Here is a 15,206-nt window from a genome sequence, read left to right as displayed (position 1 = left end):
ATTAGGCTTTTTAGGTGTTTATTTTTTATCTTAGCCGCATCAAGAACTAGCCAAAAACTTTATTTAAAAAAGTTGTAAGTTTCAAAAAGATCTATATGAAAAATTTTTTTTTATTTTTTGGCGGGAAATTCGAATTTTTAGAACAATTTTAAACTTTTAAAAAACTCTGAAAAAAAAAACTAAGACACTCGTTTTTACGAAAATCAATTATAACGTGTATTTTTGCACAATCTTTCACCCTGAATTTTTTCAGATTTTTAAAATTGGTGAAACGTACGTTTAAAAATAAAAAACCGCATTTTTTCGGTTTTTTTTTCGTTTTTTGATAAGATTTTATACATATTTTTCAAAAAAGGTAACACCGTCACTACAATACAAAAACTGAAAAATAATTGGGGTTTGCTTTATAAAATTTTTTTGCAACATTTTCAAGATACAGGGCGTTGAAGAATTTTACCCATTTTTTACGATTTTGCTGAAACTACTGGCAACATTGTAATAAAACTTGGCGGGTTTTAAGAGGTAGTTATTGTGCATGTTTTGACATACAATTAAGGATTTGATATTCATCATTGGCGCGCATAGGGGAAATGGTCTTAACTTTTTAAAGAATAAAGATAGTACGCCACTGACATATTTCAAATTAACAATCGTTTTTGAATTCCTCGTTCAAATTGTGATAAAAAATCTATCTTCTTATTTTTTCATACGACGCGCCATTTTTATTCAAAAAATAAAAGATCTTAACCCTTACAAAGCATTCGAACTTCTAGTAGTTTCTACATCTACATAGGTACATGAACTCGTACATCCATTATAAAAATTAATTCTAATACTTTGGAAGCGTTAAGATATTTTATTTTTTGCAACAAAACGGCGCGTCGTATGAAAAAATGGGATAATAGATTTTTTGTCGCAAATAGAACGAGGAATTTAAAAATGATTGTTAATTTGAAATATGTCAGTGGCGTACCATCTTTTTTTCTTTAAAAAGTTCAGACCATTACCCGTATGCGCACCAATGATGAATATAAAATTCTTAATTGTATGTCAAAAAATGCACAATAACTACCTCTTAAAACCTGCCAAATTGTATTGCAATGTTGCCAGTAGTTTCGGCAAAATCGTAAAAAATGTGTAAAATTTTGTTTTCTTCAACGCCCTGTATCTTGAAAATGGATGGCGTTACAGAAAAATTTTATTAAGTAAACCCCAATTATTTTTCATTTTTTTACCTATTCTAGTGACAGTGTTACCTTTTTTGAAAAATATGTATAAATCTGTATCAAAAAACGAAAAAAAACCGAAAAAATGCGGTTTTTTATTTTTAAACGTACGTTTCACCAATTTTAAAAATCTGAAGAAATTCAGGGTGAATTATTGTGCAAAAATACACATTATAATTGATTTTCGTAAAAACGAGTGTCTCAGTTGTTTTTTCAGAGTTATTTAAAAGTTTAAAATTGTTCTAAAAACTCGAATTTCCAGCCAAAAAATTAAAAAAAAAATTTTTCATATAGATCTTTTTGAAACTTACAACTTTTGTAAATAAAGTTTTTGGCTAGCTCTTGACGCGGCTGAGATAAAAATAAAAACATAAAAAGCCTAATTAGGCTCTAGGGGGTCACGTGACCACCTAGGGGGCTAAAAATTTTAGAAAGTGAGTTCCTCTGTATGTGCTAAAAAGTGACCTATATGGAATTTAAATTGAGTTGGGGGCACTTTTCACCATCTTACCCGGCTAGGCCCTTTACATCACATTATTATTATATTAACACTATACATAGTTTCCAACCTTTAGACGTTAGCTTAAAAGCTAGTTGACTTCAGTCATAATTATATTTGTGATATTAATATGTTTTTAATTTTAAAGGATTGACAGAGCTGTTAGAACTAATAGAATGAGTGAGTGAGAGAAAGCAACGCTGTCCATAAATAAAAAAAAAAAAGATTCTAAGTAACATCTATATTTAATTCAATGATAATGTCGTATTCTTCTTTTTTATATTCCTGCTTCTAATTCTATAAACATGGATTTTTGTAGGTTTTCTCTACTAATGACTAATAATAATAATAATATTGTTATAGTGTGGTACCATCCCATGTACAAGAACATGTTCTTCCCAAGAACTTCACTGTTTAGTCCTCGACGACAACGGTTATGTAGTCGTTAGTGACAATCCTAAAGAAACCGGCTACTTCTTCGGAAAAATCATGCCTGACGTAATGAATCAGCTAATAGACGAAAAAATCTATAAAGTAACTACGATGTACGATTATCAAGGATTATGTGCCGAAGGACAAGAAACAGAAAGTCCTGCTTCCAGATTATTATCGGTAAGTTAATTGTATATTGCTCTGTACTATACCTAGTGATGTAGTTATCTATATTTCGAAAAATTAATCTTAGAACACCGGTACACATTAGGCTTCAAAGCTCCGTTGCTCAGTACTGTTAGATTATGGGCCAGGTCGTTCTGAGAGGTTAGAAACATCAGAAAGGATAGATATAAACAACAAAAAAAAAGGAAACAGGCATCAAGAGAACAACTCATCAAAAGAAAAGGGCGCCACTGATTTTAAATACATTAATCACAAAAAGTATCGCATAATTTTTGAAACAGAAAAAAAATTTAAAAATAGTTTTTAATTTTTAGCAGAATGTTATAATATTCGTCTATCGTCTTCTTTAGTTGTCTACAAACCCATAAAATTTCAAGTTAAATCGTGTTTTTGCAGAAAAAAAAACATTAAACAAAACGTTGTTAAAGGAGAATATTTATTTTGGACATTTATTTTCGAAAATTTGACCTGTGCGCTATATCTGCTTGAGTTTATAGGAGATAGTGCGTTCTTACAAAGGAGTAATGTAACGTCAGAACAAGCAGCTCAAACTGGAGATGGATTACAGCAATATCTTGCTGATGTTATACCTAGGAATCCACCAATCCAGTGTTTCAAGAACTTTAAGAAGGTATAGAGAAAGTGGAGAAGACACAAGTAGCTCAGTTCCAGGATTTCCCAGGTTAACTGACCCCGCAGATGAACGTTATTTATATCTGTAGACTTTACGTACCTACACATCATGTTATACAGCTAGCCAACTGCGAAATGATCTTTCCACAGTCCATGGCCCGTAATGTTCGGATCATAAAGTGTTATAAGTCCGTTAGAAACAGATTATAGACCAGGACTAATCTGTAAAAAAACGTCTATTTTTGGATGTGAGAGGTGACATTCGGATTTTTGCAGATAAAGTTAGGTGACACCTTCAATAATAATAATTGACTTATGCTCCTTCCCAAATATGCCCGGAACATTAATAAAAAAATTAAAATATTTAAAAATTTCGAAAAGCATCGATTATTTTCTGCTTTCTTTGTTTATAACTTTATAACAATTCGTTTTGGAACAAACTCGTAAAGAAATAAAAAATAAAATAAAGATAATTGAATTTTGTATGATATACGACTGGTCATGAAAGGTATTACCTGTTCTGCAATATAGCAATAAATACCAAATAAGGGGGCAAAATAGGCCTGTTATTATTCAATGTTTCTTAACCACTTTGGTGATACTTAGAACCTTAGTAATTCGCTTAGAAAATTCTTATAACTTACTTAAACGGTCTACCAAATTTCATTAAAATCGACTTAATAGATTTTGCATAATAAATTTATAATCTAAATGTTTTTAAAAAAGTTCAAATTTTTTAAAATTTTTCTGAACAAAAAGTAAACTATTTAGAAGTTGGCCAATTTTTTTACATATAAAGAGGTGTTTTACCTATCTAATACACTTTACAGAATTAAAATCGGATTATTTAAGAGGCCTCAGCAATGTTTTAAAATTATAAACAATTTTTTGGCTTATAGCTTTGTTTAATAATAAAAAAATTAATTTCTAGCAATGCAAATAATTAAAACCGGTATAATTTGACTTAAACTTTCAAATGCTGTCAGGAGAATTGCTATTTTATTTTTTAATCAAAAGTTATTCGCGTTCAAAAATTGCAACTTTTCGATTTTTTGAAAGTTCCACTTATTTTTGAAAGTTCCACGCAAAGTTTATCTCGAAAACTATGCATCCTATGAAAAAACTTGTAAAAACATTTTTTGCTTAGAATTACCCAAGAAATACAAAAAAAAAATGTTTTATTTTGCGAAAAATCGATGTTATATAATTCCTCAAGTTCTTTGTTTATAACAATCTTATTCGATCCAGACCTTTAGATCCAGATCTTTATAGCGACATCCAGATCAACTGTTAACCAAGAAATTCGTGTTCTACGGGTCAAAATACATAAAAAAACTTGGGTAAGTCCATCTAAATAAAGTAACCCGTAGCACCCCCTCCTGGGCACAGCACTAATTTGTTTATAAGCCAAAAAATTGTTTATAACTTTAAAACATGGCTGAGGCTGCCTAAAAAAACGGATTTCAATTCTGTAAGGTGCATTAGATAGGTGGAGTGCTTCTTTATATGTAAAAAAATTGACAAATCTTTGTATGCTCTAGTTTTTGTTGTGCAAGATTTTAAAAAATTTTAATTAAAAAAAAGTTTAGATTGCAAAATTATTATGCAAAATCTAGTAAGTCAATTTTAATGAAATTTGGTGGACGGTTTTAGCACATTACAAAAATTTTCTAAGCGAATTAGGAAGGTTCCAAGTGTAACCTAAAAGATGGAAAAACATTGAATAAGGACAGGCTTGTTTTGCCCCCTTATTTTATATTTATTGCTATTTTGCAGCAAGGGTGTTAAATTAAGATATTTTTAACCAATCGTATCTGATAGAAAATTTAATTATCTTTGTTTTATTCCTATACAACTTTGTTCCAAAATGAATCGTTTTAAAGTTATAAGGAAAGAAAATACAAAAAAACGAAATTTTTTGAAATTTTTTAATATTCTATTTTTTTTATTATTCTTCTGGACATATTTGAGAATGAGCATAAGTCAATTATTATTACTGAAGGTGTCACCTAACTTTATCTGCAAAAATCCGAATGTCACCTCTAACATCCACCTAAAAACAGATCCTTCCTGGTCTATTAAGTGAATTTGGAATCAGAGCCGGAATACCTGCTACTGATCCACTGATAACGAGGGCACACCGTATGGCTCGATTAAGTTTTGCACCAGAACATTTCGATTGAGATATTAACGACTGGGCTAATATTCTTTTTATGGATGGCTCAAGGTTTGCACTTTGTGTGGATCCGACAGTGCAAATTGAATTGGTTAACAAATACCTACATATATAAACAGAGTACTCAAAATCTTTGAGCTGGATAGCAGATTAACTGGACAATGGCTTCTGTGCAGCCAATTCCTGAATATACGGGGGATTCCATGTTCAGTAGGGAAACTCGATTGCTAATCGGGGCATAACCTGGGACTAAATGCTACTAAGTGGGACCAAACGAGCATGGACCAAACTTAAGATCATACTTAAAACTCAGATTGGAAAAAGCTGCCTGATTTATATTTAATATTATTTAAATACTTGTGAAATGTATACCTATTGATATTTCTATTTTTTAGCCAATTGTCCATATTGCCAACCTATTCAGCTACTTAGCTGGGTATCTGATTTTCCTCACCAAATCCATCCTGGGCTCCCAAATCGAAGCTTACCCTTCAGAGCACTTCCAAGAAACCCACTTCGAGGTTATGGATGAACACGAATACGCAGCTCATAATCATGAAAACGACCAATACGAAGAATCGGAAATGCCTTTAAGTGATAAGGAATTTGTTCAAAAATTTGCTTTGCAAATGACAAAACCTGAACCGTGTGATACCCAAATGGCATTATATTCTTTGATTCATTATTCGGATAGAGATATAGCAGGCAGCGCCTATAATAGGACAATGGTGGAATGTTCAAGGTAAATATTAAATCTAGTAAGCATATCAATGTTTCCCTATCCTGACAGATCAGTCTGTGCACATACTACTATTGTTTAACTACACATTTGTCTAGTTAAACAATGATACTACTTCTATACGTTAAAAAATTATACAAAATAATTTTATTTTTTTGTTGAGTTTTAAAACTTTGCTGTATTGTTCTCGAAAACACTAGTTAACTTTCAGTTATTTCAACCCTGGAATGCTAGCTGGGGTACATTTTACCCCAAACGTGTTTAAAAGTTACACCAATCTGCAGGAGTGGGGGCTGCGGTCATGAGAACCTCGGTAGTTTCATCTTTCGTGACGGCAGTTTAGATGTGATATCGATAACGCACTGTTTTAGTTCTTGAGATATTTGAGGTCCAGGGTATACGTGTACCCCAGTGTAGCAGAATAATATATTTTTTTGTTCTGACATGTAAGTTCAATTTTTTGCTAAACTATTGAAATTATAATCATTATAATCTCGTACATCATGTTAACCTTCGGATAACCAAGGGGGTAAATTTGTACCCCAGCGTATGTTTATAGAAATACTAATAGAAAGACGCGTCGTTGGCCGTTATGCATTTTTTACAATCTGCTCAACATTGTGGGATATAACTCGATGATCCTTTTACGTGGTTCTAATGCGCCAGAAAAGGAAATTCTTGTCAACAGAAGAGCTTACCTAAAAAAACTGGCACTTGATTTAGTGAAACCTCAAATGGAAAGTCGTTTGGAATGTTCGACTTTGAGGCGTGAACTTCGCGAAACTATTTGCAATGTACTAAAAATACCTAATCCAGTAGAAGTACCAACAAGACCGGTTGCTACCACAGGCAGATGCACATTTTGTCCCAGAAGCGAAGATCGGAAATCCAGAGTTAGCTGTGCCCTATGAAAAAAATTCATTCGTTTGCAGCATCAAAAAAAAATATGCCTAACTTGTGGATAATAATATAATAAAATATTTTTGTATACAAAATAGACTCTTAACATGTAATGTTAACGATTGTTTTTGTCATACGTCCATATATAAATATTTTTAGGTCGATTTTATTTGGGGTACCACTGTACCCCTGTGTAGCAGATTGAGTTTAGAATATCAGTGTAGCAATCCAGGGTTAACTTTAAAATGTTCCTGATTTTTTTATATTTAATGTTCTTTTATCAAAACTCCATATCTAAAACTCCTTTCTTTGTTCTGCTTACATGGAATCTAGGTCAAATGTCCAAACAATACTTCCTATCTCTTTTGGCTGCCAACATATCATTGGCTATGGTTCTCCTGATGAATGATAAACTTATTTGTATTTAGAAGTACTGCAAACTTCTCACAATCAGCATTCCCTGTCCAGAGTTGTTACACTTTTAATCTCTCACTCACAAATTACTTTTACACTGACGGCACTAGCTAACTTCTCAGGATCCGATTATCTTCTCACAAAGGTCATCAACAGATAACGATAACCCCTTCCAAAAACCATCATAATAAAAATTCTTCTTTCACCCTATTTTTTTAAACAATTTCTCACAAACGCACCCTATTAAATAGTAGCATTACGCGATTTTTTCGTAACTGGGGTCCATTGAAAATATTATGACACAATAAAACACCTTAAATATTGTAGTACTATTTTAAAGTAGGTACATAATCACTAACCTACTTGTATACCTGCGAACTCCTAATTTTATTCATTTTTATTTCAGACCTTACATTGTCCAAAAAATATCTGGCAGCAATATGATATTATTGGTAGTAAACAATGTTTGCTCAGGAGAACCGAAGACTACCATAGATACTCCTGATCCTATAGAAGTGGATTATAATATGTCATTAGCTTGTTATAGAGCTATGTATAACGATTTTCCCAGAAGACACTACATGAGTTGCATTAATAGAAATGCAAATGTAAGTATAACAGACAGAATTTACTAAAACATAATTTTAAGAACCATCATCTTCAATGATGTACAGTCCTAAAGTCGAACCTTGGTCTTCATAATCGTTAATCGTTTTCCCCATTCACTCCTATCCTTCCACCTAGACAGTCAAAGCCATAGTAGGTCTGCTAACAGGCCACTGTAAGCTGAATAGGCATTTGAATCTGATGGGATTGTCAGATGATGACCTGTGTACATTCTGTCACCGGGAAGAGTTTGAGGGGCTAAAAGAAGAAGGGTGAGACGGACACGACATACGATATAGCTATCATAAGCAATACATACTGGAACCACACAGGATACGATCCGATCAGACAACGGAAACACCAATTACATAAGCATATAACGAGGAGTGCGTCAAGAGTGCATCCTGTCTTCTCTATTATTTAATGTCTATGTCGAACATATCATCAGAGCTTCTCTTGAAGATCGCCCTGAAGGTGCCAGAGTCAATGGAATCATCGTTAACAATGTAAGATATGCCTATGTCACCGTATTATTAACAGAAACAGAAAACCAACTAAAATTATTGATGAATATCACAAGAAAGGACATTGGACTTGGACATTAACTTTTCCAAAACCAAAATCATGGTATTCCACAAGAACCCCCATGAACAAATTACACCCAACATACAAATAAACGGTATCACCCTTCAGAGTGTCCAAAGCTTCATATACCTGGGTAGAGAGATAAATAGTCAGCTAGACCACTCAAAAAAAAATCGGAAGATGCATTGAAATAGCAAGATCTGGTTTTATGAACATGCGTAGAATGCTCTGTAACCCCAAGCTATCAGTTATAATAAGATTGAGAATACGAAAGGGTTATGTGTGGTCTCTATTACTATATGGCTGTGAGACCTGGACATTAAAACACTATGACGTCAATAAACTGAATTCATTCAGAATGTGGATGTACCGCCTAATGCTAAGTTTAAGCTGGACTAGCAGAACTACGTATGAAGAAGTACTGGAAATAATGAACACACATCCTCATCTGGAACACATAATGCGCCATAGGGAATTTGAGCAGCTCCAGGTAATATTAAAAGGCAAAATCGAAGGTAAAAGGGGTATTTATAGGAAGGAAGAACAGAGAGAAATTTGCCATATTGATCGCCAACCTCAATAGAGAAGGCACTTAGGAGGAGGGGAAAAGAAAACAACAGAGCACATTCTATGTCAGTGTAACAATCTGGAAAATCTGCGGTTCTTTGCTTTAGGAGAAGGAGAAGAAAATCCTAGAAAAGAAAAGCTACATGGAAGGTTCAGTCTCAAAGCTGTTTTTAATAATTACAATTTTATAAAAAAGAACTTTTTTATAATAAAACCTTTTTATTATTTATAGGAAGGAATATAAAATAATTTAACGATAAACGATTTAACGATAACATGATTAAAATTCCAAAAATTACACTCTAATAAAAAAGTACTTTTTATAATATCACGGTTTTGTTATTGTACATATAGGACACACCATGTTTGGAAAGAATAATTAACTTATAAAATATGAATTTTTAGTAGGTGTATTAATTGTTATTTCTAATTATGATTCCAAAAATTACACTAGTATAAAATAGTATTTTTTATAATACCACCATTTTCAATTTCGTTGCAAAACGAAAATACAGCCGAACCATATTCTAGTCCAATCAGAGAGTGCATCAAGCACCTCTACCGGTTTCGAAACTTATTAGTCTCTCATCAGAAGACACATATGCTGCTCTCCCTGATCCAACCAAAACAAAACCCCGGCATGCAGTCCCGGATTTCAACGAACGAAATGGCATAGATGCCCTAGCGGCAACTGCTAGCAAAAAGACTAAGTTTTCACTCTAATGGCATATAAAACAACATAATGCTATTCTACATCCCACCAGAATGAAAACAATGGGAACCTTCTCTGGTTACACCTCCGAGGCTTCTACAATTTGCAAGCCATACGGATGCTGAGACTAAGGAAGATGAGGGAATTCTACAATTTGCAATTCACGTCCCATCTGCTCAGCGCGGTAAAGTTCCAACGAGAACAGTTCCCTTCGTACTCCAATCAGAGTAAATGTAAATCAAAAATGAATAACCATTTTCAATTTCGTTGCAAAACGAAAATACAGCCGAACCATATTCTAGTCCAATCAGAGAGTGCAGCAAGCACCTCTACCGGTTTCGAAACTTATTAGTCTCTCATCAGGAGGCACATATGCTGCTCTCCCTGATTCCCTCATCTTCCTTAGTCTCAGCATCCGTATGGCTTGCAAATTGTAGAAGCCTTGGAGATGTAACCAGAGAAAGTTTCCATTGTTTTCATTCTGGTGGGATGTAGAATAGCATTATGTTGTTTTATATGGAATTAGTGTGAAAACTTAGTCTTTTTTTACTTATTTATTAAAACAATTAAAAAAAGATACGCAACAGCCGGGTTCCAACTGGGGACCTCTCGATCTGCAGTCTAATGCCACTGAGGCACCATCAATTTGTAGATATCGATTTATTAACGTACTTTAAAATATCATTGCATTAGTCACATTTTTAAAATATGTAGTTTGAAGTTAAAAAAAATCGATTTATTCATACAGTGTGATTGGTCAGTGGGGTAAAGCTTTGTAGATCCGTTATAAGTAATAGATAGTAATAAAAGTTAATAACAAAAATTGTAACCAACTTTGATTACAGATTGATAATCAGTAATCGTGAATTGTAAGCTTTAAACAATTATTCAGTCATGGCTTACTTAAAATTTGGAAAGATTTAGACCCGTAATTATTAATATCTAATTTTGCTCTGAAAAATGAAAATATCTCGAAAACTAATAAATTTACACATAGGGAATGTTATACAAAAATTATAGTATTGTAATGGTACTTTTCGATAATGATATAAAATACAGGGTGTTCTATTTAAAATTACTGAGAAAATAATGTACTTGCGTTTTGACTCACCCTGTATTCAATATAAAGAAAATTAGCAAAACAACCATTTGCGAAAATTTTGACAATAAATAAAAAAATATGACGTCAACAAACCATTGACCTTGTGCTTGCTTTTATTTATACAGGTAGTTAAACTTGTTACGATTTTCATATAAAATTGGTTATAACTTTGTAAATACCCCGTATAACATACCAAACATTTATATTTTTGTAATCGAAAAGTTACGAAGATTTCGAATATAAAATAAAATACAGGGTGTTCTATTAAAAAAAAACATAAGTTTGGTCTGCCACTATGTTATCGAACATTCTAACTAATTTTGTAATGTGAAGCTCAAAGTTCGCTACAATTTTTGTTATTAAGTTTTATCGCTGTACATTACTATAACGGATCTACGGAGCTTCACCCCACTAATTATTAATCACCCTGTATAATAGCAGTAAAATATTGCATTGTTAGCTAGTTCTAAGCTATCCTGAAAATTTCAGGTGTCTAGGTAGCCTAGAACTATTTTTAAAATGGATTACAAAATTTGCGGAGTCCGTGACACCAACCAACCCAAGTATATGTATAAAAAGGTTTTAAAAGGGGCCAGGCTAAATAATGTTATCTAGGACTACAATAGAGTTGAAAAGGTCGCAGTGGAATAGGCCAGAAGGCCACCTCTTAAAGTGTATCTATCTATCCTTCCACCTAAGCTTGTTACGATCTTTCAAGATGTCATGTCCATTTCATTATTCTCATGATATGAGAAATCGGCCCTAGGTGTGGCACCAGTTGATGCCAAAATGAGATCATAGATTCACAGGCGCCCATAAAAAATTTCAGGGGGGGCAGACGTGAAGATTTTGCACATTATATTTTGTATACTTTGGATAACCATATATAGTTAACAACGCCCGAAAATCTAGGGGGGGGCACGGCCCCCCCTGCCAATGGGTATGCATAGGTTAAGATGGCTTGGTCATGTTCAACGTCGAGACGTTAGTCAATACGAAGAATTACCGAAATGCAGATCGCTAGGAGTAGGAGAGGAAGACCAAAGAAGACCTGGGGGGAGGCGATAAGGCAGGACATGTTGGTAAAGGGGATTAACATTAATTAATATGGCCCAAGATAGAATTGTGGGGAGAAATGCAATTAGGGAAGCCGACCCCGCATAGGGATAAGACAAAGAGAAAGATGGTTGGATATTCTGTTGGGTCCAGGTGCTTTCTTTGGTCTGGTTTTGCGTATCAGGTCGCGCTTAGCTAGGAATTAAATGCTTTACACACTTTTAGAATATTTTTCTGTTCCATTTTGGACGTTTTAAAAGAAAACACGAGTTATGACAACGAATTAATATTTTTTTTGTTTGTAATTTCAGGAGAGCGAAATCAAAATATGTGGAGAAGGTTCATACATATCACCAACAAAAATTGTACCCATGTTATTATTTACTATTTTATCATACATTTTGGTATTATAATAGTATTAGTTTATATGAATTGTAGGTTAGGAAATTTTTCTAACATCTGTGATAAATTAAATATTCTTAAGATTATTAGGTACCTATCAATTCTAAAACACATGTATTTTATTTGCAGAGCATTTAGTATCTTGTTGTTTCGTTGAAATGTAATTTTATCATTTTGTTGTGATATTACTGTTATTTATTTATTGCATATTTTATGTAAATTAGATAAGTAAAAGACCATTTACATACTACATGATGGTGCATTTTTAATTAATCCTACATACAGAGTGAGGTTTATGTATTACTTACTTATCCTCTTCGTTCTCACTGGAACATAGGGCATCTACTGCCATTCTCCATTTTTGCCGATGTTGTGCTTTTTCTCTAACTTCTTTCCAGGTTAGGCAGACGTTTTCTGCTTCTTTAATAATTGTTTTCTTCCATGTATTTATCGGCCTCCCCTGTTTCCGTTTTCCTGAAGGTTGGAATTCCAATGCTTGTTTTGTTATGTCTGTGTCTGGTTTCCGCAGAGTATGGCCCACCCATTTCCATCTTCTCTTTCTTATTTCTTGGTATTGGTTCTTGCTTCGTTTTTTTCCATAAGTCTGAGTTTGTAATTCTGTTGTGCCAAAAAATTTTTAGAATTTTTCGTAAGCATTTATTGATGAAGGATTGAATCTTTCCAGTGTTGTGTTTTGTTATTCTCCAAGTTTGTGATCCGTATAATAGTACTGCCTTTACATTGCTATTGAAGATTTTTATGCTGTCTGTGCTTTGCCAGTTCGTGTCTGGATATCCTCCTCTGCTCCTCCTGTCGTGTTCAGTATACTTCCTAGGTAATTGACTCTTTCCACTGATTTCAGCTCTTGGTTTTCTATGTGTATGTCCATTTTTCTCGGTGTGTTAATCTTCATTAATTCAGTTTTATTCATGTTTATCTCCATACCCACTTTTTTACCTTCTTTGGCTAATTTCTCACTTTTTTTCTGCATGCTCTGTCTCTTTGCTGAAAGTAGGCATACATCATCTGCGTATTCAAGATCTTCTAATTGTTCAAAGGTATTCCAGTGTATCCCAGTTTTACCGTTGCTGCTTTTTCTCATAAGCCAGTCCATGACAATAATGAACAGAGTAGGAGACAGTATACAACCCTGCTTTACACCGCTGTTAATGTCGATTGGTTCTGTTAAATTCCCGTCGTATAATACTTTTGCTGTGGTGTTTTCATAAAACAACTTCATCATTCTTAAGAATTTGTCCGGTATCCCATAACTCTCTACTATTTCCCACAATTTTTCTCTATTTAGGATATCGAACGCCTTTCTAAAGTCAATGAGGTTTAGATATAGTTTACTTTGCCATTCCACTGCCTGCTCGATGATCATTCTGAGCGTGCAGATCTGGTCTATACATGACATATTTGCTCGGAAGACAGCTTGATTTGGTCTTAATTTTTGGTCCATTTTATTTTTCATTCTATTAACCTTTCCGTGGCCGTGCGGGGCTACTTGGTTACCCCAGATGCGGTTTTGTCTTTATAACTTTTCAAAATATTTATATTTTTTTATCCCTCCAGGTAATCTTAGAAAATATATTACTAAATCGTTTTTTTTTATAAAAATTATCAAATATAATTTAAATTTTATACTAACATTGAAATTAACTCCTCGGGACACACAGTGCCAGAAACCCCTGCCAGAGACATTCAACAATAAACAAGTCGAAGATGCAGCTTTTGTGCCAGGGCACGTGATAGAAAGACTCAAATATCATGTAGTACATGCAGAAAACCAATTTGTACCATACATCGAGAAGAACGTAAAACATTTTTATGCCCTGACTGTAAAAATCAGGAATAAAATCAAATTGTAATTACAGGTAAAAATAAAAAAGAATGTGTGTGTACTTTGTACGCACGTAAGAAGTTATACTTCTATTATATAATTTTAACGAAGTAATTGTATTCTATTTAAATATTAAACTAACTTTCTTATCTACCACTTTCAAAAAATTTTTATTAAAACAACTAAAAAAAAAAATGAATCGTGGAGGATTGGAACCCGGGACGTTTCAAACTCTGACCGAACGCTCAACAACTAGACCACCGAGGTCATGTGGTTGACACGTACGTTTCGGATATAATTATGAGTGCAGCTGATCTCACTACTACCAACTTTGTTAAATTTCGAAACAGTAATTTCACTTTTATTTAATAACGGTACGGTAAACAATCCTCATTTTTTAATATGTTATTCCTTACAAAAATACCTTTAATTTAAGCACAAATAATTAAAAATCGTAAATTTGGGTCAAAAGATATTAACTTTTTAAGAATTCCCATAAGAGCCCATGTTAAAACTTAACTTTGACCCTTAATAGTAATTAAACGGCACGGTAAAACATTTTTTAAAAAATCAAGTCTTAGTTTTTTGAAGTAAACTATAACATACTAAAATTTCATGCAAATCCTTAATTCTTTGCCGAAGGTGTAGAACGTCATTAAACTTGTGATATTTTGAAAACTGATCAAATTATTTTAATTTTGAATTGAAATGATTTAAGTGCACTTTACATCAACAATAAATTGAACAAGAAATTGACAAAGTTTTTGACGAGTACAAAATGTATGGTTTGTAAAAGAAAATGAAGGAATTTGATGAAATAGAAAATTGGATATGTTTTATTTTGTCAAATTTCTTTATTTTCTTTTTATTCACGGCAAAATTGGATGTAGAATTGTGTTTTGTATAAGCCAAATTTGACCTTGAATAACTTGTTGTCAATTTCTTATTCAATTATTGTTGATGTAAAGTGGACTTTAGAATTGAAAAAAAAATACGACAAAACATATAGTAAGAAAACAATATATTAGGTGAATATTGATGGTAATCAAATTACATAAATAAAAGTATTACATTATTACATACTATGTATTTTGGCAGATCAAACAGGTAGGTTTATACCCATGATGC

At 33.0% G+C, this 15,206-nt stretch overlaps 1 protein-coding gene across 4 annotated transcripts in view; it reads left to right on the top strand.

The window, feature by feature from the left end:
• Window positions 1–12,485, top strand: part of LOC114328457 (voltage-dependent calcium channel subunit alpha-2/delta-3) — a 68,877-nt gene extending 56,392 nt beyond the window's left edge. For all 4 annotated transcript variants that reach the window (XM_028277316.2, XM_028277313.2, XM_028277315.2 and 1 more), the window contains 4 exons: window positions 2,089–2,337; window positions 5,548–5,894; window positions 7,612–7,813; window positions 12,145–12,485. In XM_028277316.2, coding sequence (XP_028133117.1) covers window positions 2,089–2,337; window positions 5,548–5,894; window positions 7,612–7,813; window positions 12,145–12,246 — 900 coding nt within the window. In that variant the 3' untranslated portion in view covers window positions 12,247–12,485. The remainder of the gene's footprint in view (window positions 1–2,088; window positions 2,338–5,547; window positions 5,895–7,611; window positions 7,814–12,144) is intronic.
• The last annotated feature ends 2,721 nt before the right edge of the window (window positions 12,486–15,206 follow it).

This window comes from Diabrotica virgifera, chromosome 7 (assembly GCF_917563875.1).
Source record: "Diabrotica virgifera virgifera chromosome 7, PGI_DIABVI_V3a".
NCBI lineage: Eukaryota > Metazoa > Arthropoda > Insecta > Coleoptera > Chrysomelidae > Diabrotica > Diabrotica virgifera.
The sequence above is the reverse complement of the archived record's forward strand: the minus strand, read 5'-3'. Positions and strand labels throughout refer to the sequence as shown.